This window comes from Dermacentor andersoni, chromosome 7, assembly GCF_023375885.2.
Source record: "Dermacentor andersoni chromosome 7, qqDerAnde1_hic_scaffold, whole genome shotgun sequence".
Taxonomy (NCBI): domain Eukaryota; kingdom Metazoa; phylum Arthropoda; class Arachnida; order Ixodida; family Ixodidae; genus Dermacentor; species Dermacentor andersoni.
In genome coordinates this window covers 158,373,095-158,394,419 of record NC_092820.1, presented here as the reverse complement: position 1 = coordinate 158,394,419, position 21,325 = coordinate 158,373,095, and the positions used below count along the sequence as shown (strand labels likewise).

Below are 21,325 nucleotides of genomic sequence, written 5' to 3'. Positions count from 1 at the left end.
GTAGACATCGCCGAGGGTTTTCCTTTGAAGAGAATGCACTAAATAAAGAGGCATTCCAACTTGCCAGCTGGGTACGGGCGGCTGCGATGTCTGCCATGGCAGAAACATGGTTGGCTAACCACGTGCGGGAAAACCAGAGCGGTGGCGGAGACCTCCACCCTCGCCACTTGCAGGAACCGAAGAGGAATCGGGTGATCTAGAAGGGAACTCGCGTGACTTGGCCACTGGTGCCGATAGTGCTTGCACTCTTAAGCTTTTCTCTTTATTATTACTATTTTAGTCTTTTTGCAGTCTGGAATATAGCCCAATTGTGGAGGATTAAACATTGCATACACAGGACAGAGAGCTAAATAAAACGAGCACTTGCACTGTTTCATCTTTGATGATGCAATGTGAAAAAGTTGCATTGTGGCGGCGTATCTCGGAGGCAATCTCATTTTTATTGGACCTATTCCAGTTTTCGTACCAGTGTGATTAAATGGTGACTGCCCAGCTAGGAAGTGCATCTTCATTTCAGTGATTGTGTGTCAGTTTTTCATCACCGGAGAACTGTTTAACAATTGCCAATTTCTTGCAAGTGTATTACATGCCGACACTCCACGTTGAAAGCCTAATGGTGCTGCCACTTATAAAATGGCAGCAAACTCTTTTTCATTTACTAATGAGATAGCATTGCTTGGATGGAAAGCACCAGAGAAAGTGACCAACCTTAACTGAGAACTTGACTTCTTTTTTTTCTCACTACTGAACCAAACTGAAGAAAGGAAATGACATTCAGGTTCTGTTCTGATTTGCATAAAGATATCGTGAAAACTTGCGAGATAGGGCTATTGAGAATGCGGCGTCTTGTGTAAGGTAGCTGAGGTGCCACTCTAACGAGCAACAGAGTATGCAACGATTTTGGCTAGAGTAGTTGCCTTGCTGCGCAGTGGAAGGCCGACATTACTGCCAAGGTGGAGCAGCCAAATGGGCGGCCCCTGCCAGTGCTGCTGGTGGCCAACAAGTGTGACCTGGGACTCCAGCCTCCCAATGCTCGGTTTCTCAGCGCCTTCTGCCAGGAGCATGGATTCGCTGGCTGGTTCCCAACTTCAGCCAAGGAGAACATCAACATAAGTGAGTGAAAAGAAAAGCAGGATGTCCACTCTGCACCATCTGCATTGGGTTCACTAGTAGGCCGACAAGTGGCAGTGCTACTGATGTTGTTGTGTTGCAGTGACAGTGTAGATATATGCTCCTTAGGTGAGGACACTCGCGAGACGTGATTGACCAGATAAAGTGGCAATAGCACGTGTCCATCGGCCCGATGACAGCAGCAGATACCTATTGGCGCGACGATACAGCTTCAAGGCAGAAAAGGTTTTATTGGTTCTATCTCCCGTTGGTATAGCAACCGATCCTTCGCAGGTAATCCGAAGTGATTGAATGTCACGCAAAAGTAGGTCACCCTGATGAGGAGAGAGCTTGGGGAGAGGGCATCGCCTCACTGGAGCAGATATGGTGATGCAACGCCAGACGCAGACGCTGTTCCCTGTTTGCTTGTGTTGTCTGTTATCTGTCCGCGCCAGCTCTCGCCTGCTTTCTAAGTGAAGTTGTGTCTTCCCACTGATGGGTATCCGCTGCTGTCACCAGGCTGATGATCATGTGCCGTTGCTATTTTATCTGGTCAATTGCTTCTCGCAAGTAAGCCGAGAAGTGTCCTTACCTGAAGAGCACATATATATATCTGGCACCGTGGTTGCATGTAACCCCTTCAGTGTCGTGGTTTGCTTCTGCATTTTTGTCAGATAGGAATGTGAGGACCACAAAGAGCATTTTCCACTATCCGTGTCCTTTTTTCATTTCTGTGCAATCAAAGATAAACCATTGTTATCCCCAATGGTGAACTACATTGTGTTCATTCTATAATATCCGAGAAAAATACAACAACACTAAAAGGGTTAAAAATTTCAATGAAGTTTCACTTCAGCTAAATTGGTTATGGATGAGTAGTATATACCACAGACGCTATCTTGGCAAAGCTGCAGGGTTGGTAATGGTATCATTTTCTTATTAGCAAGCTCTAAACAGCACCTAAGCAGATGACACATGCACCTGGTGGTTGTCGCTTTGACTTAAGTCCCAGCACGCCATGTCCGAGATTTCTCGTACATAGTGCTATGGGTAATCACGGCTGCCACCTTCAAAGGTCATGCCGAGGAGGCACACATTCAAGGTCATGCATCATTTCGCACGAGCTGTAATGGTGACTGTTTTCCTTCTTTCTTTATGCCCCCCCCCCTTAATTTTTCGATTTCAGTATCACAAATGCAATTCATGCTGGCTTTTTTCAGTGCTTCCACTTGCACTTAGTACATAAAATTTTGCACGGAGGCTCTTCTGTATCTACACTATATTAAATTGGTCTTTTTTGGTTTTGAAATTTTGTTGCAGTTTACCTTTAACAGTGCCAGCCATCTACCTGATGGGTCTGCAGACATTCCAGTGATCAAACAGTGAGGCATGAGCAGGCCGAAGTGTTGTTGCGTTAAGCTTTGGATGCTCAGTTCACCCAATCTTTTTAAAGAGACAGCGCGGCAACTAATTAGTGTTGAGCCAAATAAACAACACACATTGGTTGAGCTTCCCTCTTGAATTTGTTGGGTGACAAGGCACACACAGTTAATTGTTGTAGAAATATGTTTGCACAATGAAAACGGAAAGCATTCTTTTTGTCAATTTACCAGCTAGGCAAGTAATTTCGCATTATACTGTTTAGGATCAAGTACGACTGCCCTTCAATTTCGAACTTGGAGATGTTTGTGCTGTTCGATTATTCTGTATGCATGGGTACCTCTGACTGTGGGGCCCTGAACCACCTTTTATCAAAGTGGAGAAATGCATTCGAAATTAAAATAGGCCATTTCAGAAATACTTTGCCACAAAAAGAACTTCAATGCGTTCATCAGAATCGGAGTTATTGGCAATCAAACATGCCCTTCGCAGTGTTTCCGCCCCTTCTTCAATGCCTTGGACTGCGAAGGCTACGGCAGAGCAGGGCATGCCCACAACAGTCCACCTACCGAAGGTCGCCGTGGCTAGTAATTGAAATTAGAATTTGGATGTTAATATAGATGCCACTACTTTCGATCTTGGTGCCTACGGCATGGCAAGTGTAGGCCGAACGCAGTTGTCCTCGGCGAGCCGCAGTGTGCTTAGCCAGGGGACTCGTTGCGCCACTCCGTGGCAGTCGCGGTATTCACACTTGCTTCACTACGTAGCAGACCGCACCTACATGCAACTGTAGTGCGTATGCGCGGTGTTTGCTTTGTGCGCAACAGGGCTTGAGTGCCTGCTCAAGCTCATATGCTCCAGTCTGACTGTGCTATGTGGTACAGACCGGCTTTCTGCCTCACCAGCTTGACCGATGGATTGTAGCCACATCTAACTTGCTCATTTTGAAGCACTGTCAATAAGTCTGCCAAGGCATCTAACCAGGAGTGAGCACATGCTGGCAGCCGTGTGTGTGGTCTGACCTTAAGTTTGGTGTGGTTTGAGGCTAGTTGGAGCGTTCAAAACTAGCCGAAACTAGTGAGACTCAACGGCTACAACATTGATAAGCAGGGTGGCCAAAGCTTTAATTCCTACGCAGGCGGCCCCAGCCGAGCGTGCGCAGACAATAGTCTGCTTCTATTGGAGGCACATAATTATTTTTTAAATTCGAAAGCACATTTTCGCTTACTTCAGCCTGTTTATTAAACTTTGTCAATACGTATACACAGTAACAGTGGGAAAAAGCGCACTGATCCAAACACGTTTCCTGATTGACGTCGGCGATTGGCCAATAGCAGCAGCATGTGCAAACATGCTATATTACGAAATAAAGCGTCCAGAAAAGAGTGAGGAGCAGGTTTCTGTTGAAAAGAGATCAGTTGAGGAAAAGGCGACTTTGCACTCCGCTTGCTTGCAAAGAGGGGGGTACCTTTACTAGTATAAATGTGAATAACGCCCTCCATTCGTCATAAAGACGCGTAAACCCGCAAAACATAAATGAAGTAAGGTGTATCTCACAGGTACGCCTTTGAGGTGCACATCTTTTACTTGGCAAACGAGGAACCACATCGAATGGACTTGCGCAGGAAAGAAGCACAGGAAGAACACTGCCAAGAACAAGTAAACAAACTAAAGTGCAAAATAAAGATTTCTGTCATCATCATCATCAGCCTGTTTTATGTCCATTGCAGGACGAAGGCCTGCCCCTATAGTAGATTTCTATAGTAGCATACAACTTAAAAAAAAAACAGCAGTTGGCAACCAAGGCGCACGGACCACACGGGGTTGGGTTACCCCACCAGCCAATCACAGAAGCAAACAAAATCGTCGTCATGCAGCCTTTTCAATGTGTTGCTGTACTTGATACCTCTGGAGTGTCTGCTGTCCTTGAAGAGTCTTTTCATCGACTGAAGCAATGAGGTGGCAACAGAAATGGACAAAGTGTATGGAGTCTGAGCATTTCACTCTTCAAAAGTCTGCCCGCCATGGTTGCTTATTTGCTGTGGTGTTGGGCTGCTAAGCACGAGGTCACGGGATCGAACCCCGGCCATAGCGGCCGCATTTTGATGGAGACGAAATGCGAAAGCACCTGTCTACTTAGACTTAGGTGCACATTAAAGAACCCCAAGTGGTCCAAATTTCTGGAGTCCCCCACTACGGCGCACCTAATTATCAGAACATGGTTTTGGCACGTAAAACTCCATGATTAATTAAATCTTCAAAAGTCTGCACTTCATTTCACTGCTGAACCCGTTTTACTCATGAAATTTCACTGCCAACTGAAGTGAAACTCGACAATAAATAGTTGCAGCGAAGCAAGCATGTTATTTCACTTCAATAAAGAATTGGGCTTTTGCCATTCCACTACAATAGGCAAGGGAAAACATATAGAATTACCAGCTAATCATTTTATTTTTCTGGTTATCACCTCATTTGGGTAACGGGAAAAGCTTGAAGTACAAATTATTTGCAGCCTCGCAGAGGAACAGTGGTTGGTGGTTATGAGGGAATGTGCGGGGCTTCACTGGAGACTTAATTTGTTATTAATTATTAGCTCTGGAAGAATTATAGGGAAATATATATTTGCAGAACAATCACAGTTATTTTGGATCCCTTGTTTACTGCTCTGCGAAGGGAAGTGCCAAAACCAACTTGTATTGTTATTTCAGAAGTTGCATAATGATGCGTGGCTGCCAGTCTCATACAGCCGCGCAGAGTGCCGGATGCTACGGTTCTAGACGTACTGCGCCCACCGCGGAAGGTTGGAAAAACGCCTACATAAGCACACCAGCTTGTTCCACGAGCGTACAGACCAGCTGACTACAAGCTGAATCCCTTTCCTGGTCTCTGGATCGGTCTAAACAAAGAAGATTGAACTAACGAAGCAACAGCCATGCACTTGACCATTGAATAGATGGTGACAACTGAACGCATCTCGAGTTAATCGTGCAGGCACCAAATTGATGAGAAAACTGGCCTTCACACCCCAGGGGAAGCCAATAAATACCGTCATCCAAAAGGAGTGATAAAGGCAGCAAAATGTTGACCACCGTATAGCTGTCAAGTCTCACCATTGATTTGGTGGTGCTTTAGGAATGTGTGTGAGGATTGGTGGTGTGGGCGGGGAGAGGCTGGGGGGCATGCCGCTTAATTTCGCCCCCCACCCCCCGAAGATGGTCGGTACGTGCCCCCTCGGTACGTGCCCGATGTCAGCCCTAATACAGCAGGTGATGCGCAGGAGTCACCTTCACGATTACTCTCAAAGAGGAGAAGAAAAAAAAATTCAAGAAATTGGAGCACAGGACGACTGCAAGATGTTGAATCCATTCCAAGGAAACAAACTGTTCCTGCCATGAGTGCAGTTGCTGAGCCCAGTAGGCTGTTTTCTTCTCCCACAAGCCCCTAAGAATCGTCCCCATCAGAAAAGAAAGTGGAAATTGCTCAGTTACTGAAATTTGATGGAGAGACTATCAAGGTAGAAAGTGAAGTGGCCGCTGATTCTAAGGGAGCATGCTTATTTGCAAAGAAAGAGGAAAAAAGAGGTGGCTGGCCATACCAATTTGCCAGCACTGACTAAAACATGTTAGGCCTAGCCGGGCCTTATGGTTGAGCTTCAGGGCTGTGACTTCCCCCACATTGTACACTCGCCCAGTTGCAAGCAGTGCAGCAAAGAAATGCCCTAGCACCAAGGATAAATGCGGTCAAACCCAAATATTATAACAAACCTGTATAGAGCTGATTATTCTACTCCCTCCTTCCTACCAGGCCGACCCTCCCACCTCATTGTGGGGTGGCTGAACACAGCTGCATATGTCAAGGAAGCGCTTCAAACACGACCATGTCAGGATGGTCCGACTCGTATCGAACTGGGGCCGTATTCTGTAGCGGTTCGCTTTGGAACCGGTTCGGTCTGGCTGTTACGTCTGGATTACGTCACTCGAAGAAAGGGTGGAACGGGGCAGCGCGAGGGGAACCAATCAACGAGCGGCGGTCTGCCGGAAGAACACGTCATCATTTATGTTCGTACTTGGGGGACGGTATAGCAATAGAAGGATGTTGATGGTTTGATAAAAAAAACATTGGTTTGTATAGAACACTTGCAAATATAATTTTCAGTAATAAATGTGAGCTTGCGGCGCAGACGGCTACTGGGAGTTGTAATTTTATTTGTGTTGTTTTCTTATTTAGTCGCTAGGTGGTGTGCCATACGTTATGCAACAACTTGCCTCTCTTTGTTTACGTTTTGGACTTGTTCGCGCGCCGAAACCAAAACGATGTCGTTGCACAAGGACAGGCGGCTGGGTTCTCATGTTTCAGCGAGGCAGCGCGAAATACTCGTTTCATTTGTCGAGGAGCACCCCTACCTAGCAAAGGCGTTGTGTGTGTTGGGCCAGCACAGCTGACGGCGGCTTTCTGTTGCACCGTGGATGGGAATCTAACCCATCCTTTTTCTTTGCCCACAACCGTAATGGCCTTGGCGACGGCTGTAATGATCCGGTTGACCGAAGGCTGTGACAGTGCAATCGCTTCTTCATTCCCGACGCACTGTTGAAAGCTCCTGGTGGCAAAAAACCGCAGCGCGCACAGCACTTTCATCGTAGTGTCGACACCACGAAATCTTTAAGGTCCGAGATGTTCTTCCAGCTCATCGCAAAGACGTCGCACTATGTCTTTGGAGAGCCTAAAATGCCTTCGAAACTCTTTCTTCGGCCATGCCGAACGTGTCGCGTCGTTGCCTCTCATCGCGTCGTTGTCTTTCGGTGCTCGCCAGCAGCACAACCTAGCACAACCAAAGGAACCACCATTTCCGTCTCTGTCTCGTCTTGTCTAGGTGCCGGCTCGTGAGCTGGCGCGAGACTAGCCGGCAGCCACGGTTGCCCTAGCAACCCTCAACATCATGCTCGCCACCGCGCGCGACCCTCGAGCGAACCACTTCTCCGCGGTTCCTCTCGTAGCAGGGAACCGGTTCCTTTCCAGATAATTGACAACCTGTGTGACGTCAACAAAATTTGTCGTCCCGCCCACCAGGCATGACGACAATGAAGCGCCGACCAATGGCAACAGCCAGACCGAACCGGTTCCAAAGCGAACCGCTACAGAATACGGCCCCTGGACGTCGTATATATTGAGCTCGGGGCAGGGAGGTGGGGGGGGGGGTGTTGTCAGGTGAAGGGCCCTGCCCAACGCTTCAGGACTCACACTCGCAATGGATGGGCTGAGCCTGCAGTGTCAACATTAGGAGAAATGGACTGGAGCCTATCTACACTATCTTGTGCAACGAGGATGCCATTCTTAGTGATGCTAACAAACACTTTTAAGGGCCCGTCACCAGGTCCCATAGCAAATTTTGGTTATACGCCGAAAGTGGTTACATGTCCTCTAGGGAGCGTTCTGCTGCAAAAATGTCTCAAATTGGCTCATTGATAGCCGAGATAGAGACATTTCAGTGCCGCAAATCCATGATTTTAGTATGCAGGCTCCACTGCCAAGCGAAACACTCTCTCCACTCGCCCCGTGTAGCCTCTCCAAGCGAAATTCCTTTCCTGTGTTCTCCCATACTGGACCTCGAGGATTGCGTGATGCATATGTCACCGGTCTCGCCTTCATTTTTTTTTCCTTGCTTTGTTGTTGTTGTCTTTTTTTTTCCGGTGCTGCTCATTTTAAGGCAAAAGCCTTTAATGGCTCATACTCGCGGCCTTTGTCTGTCCGTCCGTGCCCTGGAACGGTGCCAGCTGTGGCCTCTCCCCCTCACACTCTCTCAGCAATCACGTGATGGCACAGGGGCACTCGCGGCAACGCTCCTTCGTCAGACGTCTCGTTGCAGCAGTCGAGTTAGTCAGATGGCTCCCAAGCGGCCCGGTGATAATTCCACGACAAGCGTTTCGGAGAAGCGCCCCAAGAATGTGGATTCCCCCGATACTAAACGCCAGAAGAATGAGCAAATGCGCATTCGGCGGGCTAACATAACTAACATAAAGAAAAAAGACATGGCATAGTAAGTCGAATGGGCACAGGCTTTTGCCAAACACACTTTGGAATTTGCGAAGTGACCTTCAATTTTCGCTGGCGGCGTCGTGCGCGAGCTGTTGTCTCATTTCGCGCAGCGCACCATTTTGTGCGCTACGCACAAGGACACATGAGTAATGGTATAATTCAGTGCTACACGAATACTGAGGCAGAACAAGTGGATCGCAGAGCATGATCACGCACTAGAACATGGTAGAAAACGGCATAGTTTTGGTACCTGCGCACGTGACTGCATGACCGTGGGAACAAGCAGACGAAGCGGAAGTACATCTCTCTTGCTTCGGTGCAAATTAAAACAAAAAACACGCAGGCATTCCATTTGTGTGTTTTATTATTTCTCTAAACTTCAATTCGTCAATTCAAGCAACAGATAAAATCAATAACAGATGTTGCCTTGAATAATTCTCGAACTTGGGTGTCGCCATGAGTGACGTCAAACTGCGGACACGAGTATGTAGATGCAGGGACACGGGTATGTCATCATCCGCTTGGAGCGCGGTCGCCACTAGGAAAAGAGAAAACGGCGTTCGGGTTGGAATTTCGGACCTTTCTGCGGCATGTAGTGATGTAATTCTTTGCAAACATGATTGTTAGCGCGCATTGTATGCTCTGCGCTTGTCAGCTCAAAATTATCAGACCTGGTGAGGGGCCCTTTAAGGCACAGGCAAGAACTACGGCCTACTACATGTTTTCAATAAATGGAATTCCGCCTTGGCTTTTCTCCACTAGGGATAACAAATCTCTGTAGTGAACGCATCACAAAAATTTGTTTTAAGTAGGGGTGTGCAAATATTCAAATATTGCCAAATTGAATTAGTGATCGTTTGAATAATTTGATTCGTGAATCGACTATCTACTATTAAATTTTTTTTAGTATTCAATATATTCGGCACAGATACCCACAGAGTGCCACATGTCGCATGCACCGTGGAGCCCCTCGTGCTCATTGCTGTCTAAACGAGCATTTCACTTCGTTTTCGGTGCAAAAAGAGCGGTGAGCACGCACAAGCCGCCGTGGATGATGCGGTAGCGGACTTTTGTCACTGCATGCGCTCCTCGTTGTTGGCCTGCTGCAGGGATGACGCACACAGCGCATGAAGAAGCCATGCCTGCCAGGGCTGCCTTTGTCGGTACATAGTTCAGCAAAGTCAACAGGACTGATTGAAATGATAATTGCGACGCAGATGGAGGGAATGGCAACATAAACAGTGCTTCATGAAGTGCAGAAGCATAAGTGGAAACTGGGTCGCCAATAGGCACGCAGATTGCGTTGGATACACGGCGATGAACTCCCCGCCACTTCAACAGCCATCGATCTAACCAGAACGCACATTCTCGGGACCGATCACTGATGAGCCACCCATAGGAACATATTAGCTGCAAGCATTTTGCAGTGGCTGGCTGCTCAAACCTCTACAGAGCAAATAAGCAAAGCTTACTTATTCATATATAGGTTAACCGCTTTTATTTACACAGCATGAGCTTTCAACTTATATTTGTGAACAAAGCTAGGAAAGTACCAAGCTGAACGGAGCGTTGCCACATCGTCCAAGGGCGAATTTTCGTCGTGGCCACACTGCCTAGACCATTAGGTCTAATAGGGCTGCTTCGGTATTCAGGCACCGCTAGTTTTAGGTGTGGTACACACGAGTTTGGTTGTAGTATTGAACTATCTTTTGGCAGCCTGTTCGTTATGACAGAGTTTGAGTGTACATAGAACAGTTACTGCTAGCACATCGTTGCAGGAGGGGAGTGACTCACCGCAGAGGGAGGAAATCTCGTTCGATGAGTGTAGGGCAATATGCCTGCGTTAGCCTTTGATGGGTGTGGTTTGCCCGGTGTATTAGGACCACACATGAGCACTGGCACTGCTCTTCAGCTTAGAATTTGAAGGAAAGCAACACAAGGTATGTGCTCGTGTCCAGCAATTCCCGAAGGGGGTCGTCGGAGGAGAGGAAAGCTGCCCCGAGAGGTCCTGTCTGCGTTCATGCTGCATGTGGCTAGAAGAACTAGGGTTCAATTCTAGGGGTATGTCATTGTCAAAATTTTTAAATTGAATGCTTAACTTCAAATAATAAATCAAATATCGAATAATGATGTGCAAATGCATTTATTAGCCAGTTTCATTACTTTGATGTGGCAAGAACTGCTGTAAAGAAACAGCCATGCAAAATGCTGGCGCACATTTAGCCTTGCTCATTTGCCATTACTTTTGCAGTACTTACCCCGAGCTTATTGCTCGATGACAAATGCATAGTGACACAGGGCCAAATGCCCCTGAATTAATGGACATTTGATGCTGCGTAATAACACACACGTTTGTGAGACAAGGCAGTTTGAAATTAACAAGGGTCGTGTAAACTGGCTTTTACTGTAATGGCCTTCTAGTTTTTTTTTTTTAACTGCTTGCAATATGATTACAATGTTCCACTGGGTTTAAGTAAAGAAACTTGCCAAAAAGTGCATCTGCATATCATTATTCAAAATTGAGCCTTCGTATTAAAATATTTCTATTTCACTGGAATGGTTATGTATTTTTGTTGTGTGCTGTTGGCACGATTGCCAGATAATTTAATTGTGGTTCTTCCTATGTTATGCAAAATAAGGCACCAATGTTCCATCCTTGCAAATGTTTAGGGTTGTTACCTTTCATGTGTCCCCCCCCCCCTTTTTTTTTTTCGTGCTTCCTCTATATTGCTTAATGTGCCTTTAGAATACAGTATGCAGTCTGCACCTTGATACACCCTCCAACCTGCTTTGTCACGGCCAAACCTGTGGGCCAAAATATGTGTGATTAGTAACCTGTAGAAGTTAGTGGCATTGGTCTTTACTTCGCTCAGCACGAAGTGAATCCTCTTGCAGACGAAGCCATGCTGTGTTTGGTGGAGGAAGTGCTGGCTCAGCGAGAGGACTGCCACCTGCCTGGACCCCGTGACCAGTCACTGAAGCGCCTTGGCCCTCACGCAACACAGCCTGGCCGTAAGCCTTGCTGCCACTGACCAGCAGAGGGAGACACTGGACCAGCGGCAAGGTGTTTTAGCCGAGCTATTTGATCAGCCGCTGATCCAGCAGTATACGCAAGTTTTCTTCTTCGGGGACCGATGTGGTGTCTCGGTGGCTATGGTATTGTGCTGCTAAGTATGAGGTCGTGGGTTCGATACCCAGCTGTGGCAACAGCTTTGTGTTGGCGGTTGGAATGTGAAAACACTAGTGTACCATGCATCTGGGTGCTCATTAAGGAACCGCAGGTGGCCAGAGTTCATCTGGAGTCCTCCATTGTGGTGTCCCGGATAACTTACTGTGTAGTTTCTAAATGTTAGACCCCACAATTTAATTTTTCTCTATGGATGTGTTCAGAACAAAGGTATTAGGTAAGCAGCTGCAAGGTGGCTGCCAAGGGATGCAGCAGCTCATTTGGCTTGGAAGTAGAGTGATGTTTTTTCCACTCATTCTAGTTCAACTTTACTAGTTGAACTAAAACACTGTGTTGGCTGGAGTCATTGAATGGATGTTTTCCCTTGCATGGCTGATGTTCGGTGTGATGAATGACTGCAGCTGTGCAAATTTGTTTGCTCACTGACTAAATGTTAGTGTTCAGTAGTCTTTTTTTCTTTTTTTTCGTCAAATACTTTTGGTCTCCAATATCGTAACTGTGCGTAACTGTCACTCATGTCACAAGGGCTTTCACTAAACAAGTGACTACTTTTGTTGTACAATATGTCATTACACTATTAGCTACGCCAGGTCACTTGTCTGTGAGAGCAGACCGCGCATAATTGACACAGTCATAAGTTGCCGAACAGTATTTGAGCAGACAGCATGGTCTGATGGAAGCAGCTTTAACTATGCAAAGCCTGTAATATTCGGTGGCATTTGTAGGGTGTGCCTTAGTGTGTTGGGCCTTTCTTTTTCAGTTCTCTTTCACATGGGCTTACTTTGCAAGGGAGCACTGTACCTTACGGCTGGCAGGTGTCGTAACAACACGAACATTGTGATTACACAGTCTACACTTGACCATGCTTGTGGCTGGCCTCGATTTCGTGCCCATCTTTTGTATTGTAAAGTTGTAAATTAATATCGTATTGCGAAGGGAACAAGCATAAGCATTCCACCTTTTAGGCAGGTGTCATGGCTTAGTGTTGGATTTCATTCATGGCAGTTATCATTTCTGTGTACGGTGTAAGGCATGCGCCCTTTAGGTCAGGACACCATGTGGAATGAACAGATTACTTTTCTATGCTTCAAAACACTGCCACCAGGTGGCTCACTGTCTGTGATGTGGCAGAGTCATTCTCAATGCGGTCTCATTTATAGTGAATGAAACTGCCATAGCTGGAAACGTCAACTAAACGTTTATCCTTGGCACAAGGTTCATGCACCCTTTACGGGAAAGGAACACATTTGAGTGATTGCAAAGTGAGGAATTTTCGGCACACTATTTGAGTGTGCTGTTGCTGTGACAGATAGTGCACAAAATTTTTTATGCAGCGTCTCTCTCCATCTCTCGAATGAGCACAATTTGCACGTGCGTTTGGAGTATAGAATATTCACAGTGCTTCAAACGAATTTGCATGTACCAAACAGTAGACAAACAATGTTAAGCGGCGTCATGACACTGTGGCTCAGGGGTTAGCACTGCGATGCATAATTTTATTTTGTGTCTTGCTTTTCTGGCTTGGTTCGAGAGTTGCACCGGTTTGTGACTGGTGATGCTGTTCTCAAAAACCTGTGATGTGAAAGCATGTGGTGTCAACACCTGAAGAGGTCCTGCACTGTGTACTGGTGGCAGCCCACGTCTGTCAAGAACCATGGGTGTCCAGCTCATCTGTGCGAGGAACTGAAGCTTGTAGATGCTTGTCTTATACAGAAAAGTCGTCCAACAAATACTGGGTTCTTTTCGAGTTCCTGGTTCTTGATCTCTGTTTTCTGTTGGATTGGACAATTGGCTGATGAGAATTTTAGTGAAGCCCAGTGTGAAGGAAGAATCTTTACTGTAAAGGACTAAGTTTGAAAAAGACTTTATATTTGAGTCATGGGCAAGTGGCCGCATTTTTATTACTGTTTATTTCCTTAAAAAGGAGCTTGCCGTGTTACCTCTTGCTGGTGAACTTACAGCAGCTGCTGCTGTTTTGGCCACATTCCAAAGTATGCTTATGGACAAAGCATTCTTGGAAAATTATTTATGTCCAGCTTTAAGGTATTTGCAGTTTTGTTGCAAGTGGAGCCTGGGCGGGGCTTAGTATCAATGTCTATTGCTCAAATGGGCTTTCATTAGTTCACTTTTGTTTGGCGCAACCTTCAAGTTTCCTACTAAAGTTACTAGAGGGAACTTTGACGCTGTGATCATTCTGCTGCCACAGGAACTAGGATTAGTACTACTAGTACAAACATTTGCCTGATCATCGGTTTATGACTTCGCACAATCTTGTGGCTTTATGCTTGTCCTAGGCAAACTATGCTGTTTAGACTGTGCTTTGTCCACATTTATTGGTCTGCATTTCGAAACATTTCTGTTGTATTTGTAAACACAGAAGGCAGTAAGGGTCTGTGCACACGCATAATCACTGAATTGTGGCATTTATAGTACAAGATTTTGTTGAATATGGTCGGCTTGCCAAGTCGCAGAGCCAACTGAAGCCATAAGGACAAAGTTCAGGCAAATCCATGTACTAATCATCATTTCCTCGTTGTCGGAACCACCATGCTTACAGCTCCAACAGACAGTAGCGCCAGAGCACCCACTAAGAATTTCTGTAGGAAGCTCTACTGGTGAAGCCAATGGACACAGGGTAAAGAGCACCATTCACGTGGCTTTTGTTCCTCATCGCCAGTTATCTACTGTTGGCTGCTTTCAGAAGAGCAGTCGTGCTTCAGCGCCATCATTGGTTTCCTCGTGTTCTGCTGATCCGTGCAAGGCTATGGAAGCTGTGTTTGGGTGGGGGCCAGAGCACGACATCCCTTTTGTACTGAGCTTTCAGTGCGTGAAATTGCCAGGGACTATGGTGATCTTTGTAAAGCAGCTGTAGCTTCGTAATGTCAAAGTAAGGCCCACTCATTCCAAATATTATTTTCGACACTTGCATGAAATTGTTAACTTGCATTGTCTTTCATTATCCCAGCATTGAATGCAGTGCGAAAATGGCGCAACATTTGTTATGGTCACTTTTTGGGTTTACTATATTTTGGGGTGCGTTGATTGCCGCCAAGTGTCTGTACCAAATGCAGCTTAAAGTTCACGCCAAGTGTTAATGAGAATGACTGTTCCATAGTATTGCTCATCCATAATGACATTCCATGCATGCTTTATTAAGTGACGTGCATTTGTCAAACTACCTGTGCAAGACACTGTTTTTTGTACAATGTTCCTTGCTTTAAAGAGTAGCTACTATGTATGTTAGCTGTAATGTGTATGTTGTACTATTCAAAGTTTGGACATTGCCCGAGCACTTTGTGCAAGGATCTTCAGGGCCAATATCCAATGCAGTGCCTTTTTCACTGCACAGGAGAGTCTTCTGGCTGAACATTTGCTCATTGCAAACAGATTTGCTGCAAAACTGTAGTGTTAACATCCCATCAACACATTGGCAATAGCTGCTTCTGTGAACGTGGCGACTAAGCCATGGGATTGTGCTGTATGGTGCTGAAAGATATTGCTTAGTGTCTGCTCAGGCCACTATTTTGAACGCACATGAATACGTTTCTCAGGAATTGCTTTTTTGTTGTTTTTTGCAATCTTGAGTGGATGTAAGCAGTAAGTAGTTTAAATGTTGAGCAGCCATTTGCTCTTCGTGTTGCTTGTTCTGAAGGAATATGAATCTGCGTGATGCCAAGGCCATTCTGTTCAGTTTGTGATGAGCAGCCAAATGGAGCTGTTAACAGCTCAGATTTGGGGAGCCTCCATACACAGCGCAATTTTAGGGTGGTGACACCTCCACAAATTCTGCCACTCTTTGCCACCAAATTTGGCAGACTACCATTGAGTGCGTCAAATATTTTTTGTTACAAAAGTGCATCCTACAAAACATTGAACGCAAGCAATTGTGGAGTACAGTGGTGCATGCTCGGTAGTGTTATCTTGCACTAAAATGAGAAGTTTATTCAGCACTGTCCTTCTACTTGAACGTAAAAAAAAAGTGTCTTTTGAAGTGTTTAGTAACAAAGAATGTTCCTATTAGTCTGTTCAATTATGCAGTAAATGTGTTGTGTGTAGAGCTCACATACACTATATAGTTTGGTTGATGCGGGCAGAGCTTATGGAAAAAAATTCTATTACTTGCACACCACCAACAATCGGGGGCAATCTGGGTGACCTCATTATAAAACGCCATTTTGATTCTCGCATAGCTAAAGGTTCGGCAAGCATATTTAGGGGGCGGCAGCATGCCCTTTCCGAGGTTGGCACCACCCTAAAGCAAGAGACAGGCGTTTGTGGGAAGGCTCCCTACTCTAAACGGCTTTCAATGGAAGTCGCAAGCATAGTGGTTTGGTTGAGCTGGGGACATTGCAAGGTGTGGTGTTGGGTAGGGCACGAGAAATGAGGACAAAGACTGAGACACCCTTTACAGGGCAACGTGTGTCTCTCTCTTATATTTGACCCTAATTTTCGTGCGCTGCCTACACAAAATTAAAGTGCTGCCGAACAGCACTAGTGATATGCGGTGTTCTGCTTCTTCCTGGGCTGATATAACTTCATTGCAAACAAATATAAAGCTTCTGTTTTGTTCGTTGCCAACTGCCAAAGCAGGCAAGAAAACCTTGGGTCTTTACTTGTGACTTGACACATTGCATAATTTTGGCACGGAGCACAGTTCCAAAGAGTCTGTGTCTTTCTACACAGTGAAGCAAGGCTTAATATGTGTGGAAGGGCAGGCCAGTCAGTTTGTGTAACATTTGGCATCTTCAATTTGTCGTTCCTGACTGCCCAGACCTATCTGAGATGCTGCTTTCAGCCAGTCTTTGTTCGTGTGCATGGTTTTCCGGGCAATTCTGTGCTATTCAGGACGACGAATCAAAGAGGCCCCTTGTCAAGGTTAAGACTGCAAGACAAGGTAGAGAGATGAAACAACACGAGTTCTGTCGTGTCTTGTTTCTCTGTTCTGGCTGATGATGCTATTTTGTGTCTTTGATTCAGACAAGACTGCACAATGCAATTAAAAAAAAAGCATGGTATATGGTCCTGGCACACAAAATTTTGCCCTGGCTTTGACTGACTTTTTCGTAGACTTAATTTACAGCAGATGGTGAATGGCTGCATGGCTGCCCTTATTCATTTGCGACAGTTTTGGCCCCAACAGTGTTGATTAATTAAGGCTGCTAGCTGTGCTTCGTTGTAGTGGAAGTTACAGAACTTTCATTTAGTAGTTTGTTACTCTCTTTGCATGCTCACAAAAGCACATGCTTCAACGGTGTAATGTCGTTGCACAACCAGATTGTGATCGCATGCTAATGTGGTTTTACTGGTACTGCTGTGTACAGTGCAATGCTTGTTCACTGGCCAGGACTTGTCCTCTCCTTGAAGCAGATGCACGTTTGTGTCAGTGGCACACACAGTGTTTGTGTGTACCATGACATTGTAATGGCGAAGTACACTAGCAGTGTAATCTCATCAAATGTTGTATGATCGAGCGTTCTCTTTTTGTTTTCTGGTGGTGGTATTGGTGGTGGTGGTGTGCAGTTTACCCGAGCTGAACGGCCTGTGTTTTTGCGGCCGTCAATGCGTGCCGATTTGTTTTCAGCTTCGGGGAATGTTTTTTATAGTATTGTTTTGTTTTACAAGTGTTGTTTACCTTGTCATTGATCACTGCATGTCATGGCTGCCAAATGCTGGCATTTGGTGCATTTGCATTTGTTTGCCTCACTTTCCATTGGAGGTGTGCTGGCATGCCTTCGACATTTGTCCTCTCATTACTGGAGTCCTTGCATATGTTTGTGCGCAAACTGCTCTTGTTCCGCAAACCTTCTTCCATATCTGTGTGTGACTGCGGCTTTTTGATTATAAAGGTAAATTGAGTATAAAGTGGGGAACACAGTACAAGAAAATAAACGTGTTCAGTTGAACACTAGCCAGATTTCAATAAAGGTTAATATTTACACTGTTACTGTAAGCCTCTGGGTGAAAGTTTACTGTTCTGCATTAATGCTGCAGTGACCTCGCTTGCTTTGGAAAAACTATTGTTTGGAAAGTAGCACATGGTTTTCATTATAGTCTTCATAATGCCAAAAACACTTAATGCGGCCATTTTTTTTTTACTAGCTTCAGCAGCTCTTTTTGACTGAGCTTCTGTAATGGAAGTGTTGTCATGACAACATGAAATGGCAACTGAAATCGCAACGGGCGAATTCAGAAGGGATCCAGTGGCAGAGTGCACCAATCAGCTTGATCCAAGATACATGAGGAAGTCACTCTTGCGGGCATTGCAGTTGCTCCTGCAGCTTAAATAACATGATCACCTCGTTAGGTTTTGGTCAATCCCAGCAACATTTTCTTGCCACTCAAGAGTATAAAACATTGCGGTTAATTTTACAAGTGTTAAAGAAAGAAAATAGCGGCTGGTACCATAGGCAGAACTGTTACAGCTTGATGCAGCCGACCAGTGTTGCCTGATTAGATGTACTGAAAGTTGGATAAATAGGAGTGCAAGTTATACAGGACTTCCTGCTAAACTGCATTCGATTTTGCCCTCAGACTTTGCACAGGGTTAGCATTTAGCAATGAGATTTTTAATACTACGTTTATGGGGACTAGCTTACCAGTTGTCAATAAATTCGAGTAGATGTCGTCTGTAGCGATGTCACTCAAAAATGTTAGATTCCACTGCAATAGAATGTGATGCTACATTGTGAACACTGTTCACCGTAGCTGTTATAGATGGCACCACCATTCCATTGCAGTGGACCTATGTCTTGAGTGGCATGCGGACACCCTCTTAGTACTGGCCAGTTTCATCAACAATTTCTAATGCCCATAAATTGGTGTTTAGGTAAACTCGCTGCAAAATGCTACATCAAAGCAAAATTTTAGCGTGAGTGAGCCAGTGGTTCAGCAGGATTACTGTAGTCTTCTTGTATAGCTAGAGCACCTATTTATGTCACACTCAGTACGTTGAAGTTTTCGTCAAGCTTATCGAGTGTGGTCTCGCAGTTGCTGTTGCAGAAAACAGTACCAGGAGATACCACTCTAGTATAGTTTGGCACAGCGAGCTCTCACTAAATGTGAGAACATCAATGTACGGTGCACACCCCCTGCACTTCAAGGCCCTTACCTCTAGGCATCACGAGGTGGCATGTTCTTCCAATCCAGAGTTTAGCACTGCTTACAGCAAGTTGTTGCATTGGCTGCTGCAAGCTTTTTGTGGCATTCTAGATGCAGGTCCGGCGACTTCGAAAGGCCATGAAGCATGCGCTCGAACTGTGGCAGGTATGTGGTGCTGGGGTATTCCTCAAAAAGTTGAAAGCGTCGGTCGTTTTTACTAGTGTGGTGGGCCCATGAGCATAGATTGTTGATTTTCTAGAGTTTGCAGTGCAAGTGCATTGCTTGTGTTATTTTGAACGATAGCAGAGCACAAAATCGCAATAGTCTCAAAATGTACCGTTCGATCAAAAATTTCGGTTCTTGTACTGTGACCCCACTTTATGACCCTGCTTTAATGCACTGTGTTTGGAAACTTGGATTATTCATGTGTGGCGGAAAAATTTGCCTGCCATGTTCAGTTGTTACACACGTGAACTACTGCGCTGATAATTTCATGCTTCTATACCTGAGGATAATAGATGTGTAACTGCCATCCATTGACGACAGTGTGGAATGAGTATCCATTGTATTTCTTGGGAACATATTTCTTGCCAAATACTTTTAAGCAGGAAACACTTTGTACGATTTCGCGTGTGGGTTGATGTACGGTTTGTCGTATCCAACAATTTTCAGTAGTGGGCAGCCATCTTTCACACCTGCATCGGATGTCTCATTCTACCACATGCCACCTGCTTTACAGTCATAGCACTACATGATAGTGGTGGTAGTTGTGGTGTAACGTCACATGTGAGCATTTATCACTTTAATGCATTGCAGGTACATTTTCACGTGGCGTGTGCAACTGAGTTTTACTGCGAAAAACACTTGAATGCGAAAGAATGGGCTGAATGTCTCCGTTCGTTAGCATGCATCTCAAATGATTTTTATGCGACATGAGAAAAGTGTCCTGGTGGTTTGAGATATTGAACCAGTGCTTAATGGGACTTTATAGAGAAATGCTAGATCTGTTTCAACTGATCGGGTATTCCTTGAAAACTAACTTAATTATTAGAAGTCGTAGTTCCATTTCTTGAATTTAATGCCAAAACCACATCCCAGTATGTCATTGTGACCTCGTGGATTTCAAAGTAAATTTTTGTATTTGGGCCACTGTAGCTGAGTGAAAGAACTCGAAACTTGCTAAGTTCAGTCATTGGCTCTTTTAGTATACAGCATAGTCCAGTTTTGTCGATAAGAAATAAACAAGGCCCAAGCAGATGCTGTCAAAATCCGTGATTTTACACGAGCGTCACAACTTCAGGGCAGTAGTATCACCAGCCGTCTTTTCTCTTCAAGTCATTTCAGTCTTACCAAATCGCTTTTTACAGTAAGAGTGAGATTTTTTGGTGTTGTAGTAGGTTAAATTGCTAGTGCAACTTGGGTAATTTTTCTCTTTAGTGCCCCTTTAAGTCTTCAAGCCAAGTGCTCCAACTAGTACTACATGTGCGCCTTATACTGGGCTCAACTGTTGCAAGCTAAGAACTGGGCTGGATGTGTTTGCCCCTAGCTGAACAGATTCCCCAGGCTGTGCTGAATGACATCTGGTAGGAATGGCAGAGTGGGTGTGACGGCAATGACAAGTTAAAAATGAAAGTGTTGTGCTTTTCGAAATCGGTGCAGTATACAGCTGTGGTTAAAAAAAGCACCTTCAGACCACGGCATGGAGAGTACAAGTTTCAGCCAGAGCATTCACATCAGCTGATCGAGGGTGAGAAGTAGTAGACTGGGAAAGGAAAAGAGCCTTGCGAAAATGCCCGATAAGTGCTGTCTGCGGAAATTCTATTAATGGCACATTCAACTGGTCGTTTATACCTGCGAAGTTTCAAAGGCTGTTTAACGGTGTAACTAATCTTTATCATGACCATAAACATGGTCTGTATAATACAGCTTTATAAATGTATTTGAAAGCACTGTCAGCTCTCAAAAGACCAGTTGAATGTGCCTTAAGGGAATCAGTTACTGAAATCTCCCATGTCATTTCTTTTTTTCTTTTTGCATACACTGCAATTTACGTGCAGCTTCATTGTTAACAAATAGTGTTTCATTGTAGATAAAGAAAAGTAATGTGTGTATTGTTAGATTCTGTGTATAGTTTGATGTGCAGCATCCTGACAAGAACAGTTGCAGTTGTCATTTTGCCATCCCTCATAAGGAAATGTTACACTGTGAAGTCATTTCTTTTTCTACATTGCTGTTTCTTTAGCCACACAGTAGTGCAGCAAATGTTATGTTTATTGAAAGTAATTTTTTGTCTTGCTTACACGTCCTTTTACACACATTTATTGGCTGAACAAGAGTAGCTTGTAGAAGTTTTGCTCATTTTTTAAGCCATTATTCCTCAAATGAAAGCTTGTGATGAACAGGAAAGGACTGCTAGAGATTGTACAAGGATGTTTTGCATTGTTGGTACTCTTTTTTGTGTGCCAACAGAATTGAGTGAGCCAGTGTTGACATTTGAATAAAGTTTCCACGTGAAGT

The 21,325-nt window shown here is 45.0% G+C and overlaps 1 protein-coding gene across 3 annotated transcripts in view; it reads left to right on the top strand.

Moving 5' to 3' along the window:
* Positions 1–21,323, top strand: part of LOC126533458 (ras-related protein Rab-32B-like) — a 29,027-nt gene extending 7,704 nt beyond the window's left edge. Inside the window, exons 8-9 of one of the 3 annotated variants that reach the window (XM_050180628.3) lie at positions 930–1,113; positions 11,419–21,323. In XM_050180628.3, the coding sequence (XP_050036585.1) occupies positions 930–1,113; positions 11,419–11,555 (321 nt within the window). In that variant the 3' untranslated portion in view covers positions 11,556–21,323. Of the gene's footprint in view, positions 1–929; positions 1,114–2,430; positions 2,981–4,049; positions 4,176–11,418 lie in introns of those variants that run through there. The other 2 variants (XM_055071922.2, XM_055071923.2) reach the window with 2 other exon arrangements.
* Positions 21,324–21,325: the final 2 nt, after the last annotated feature.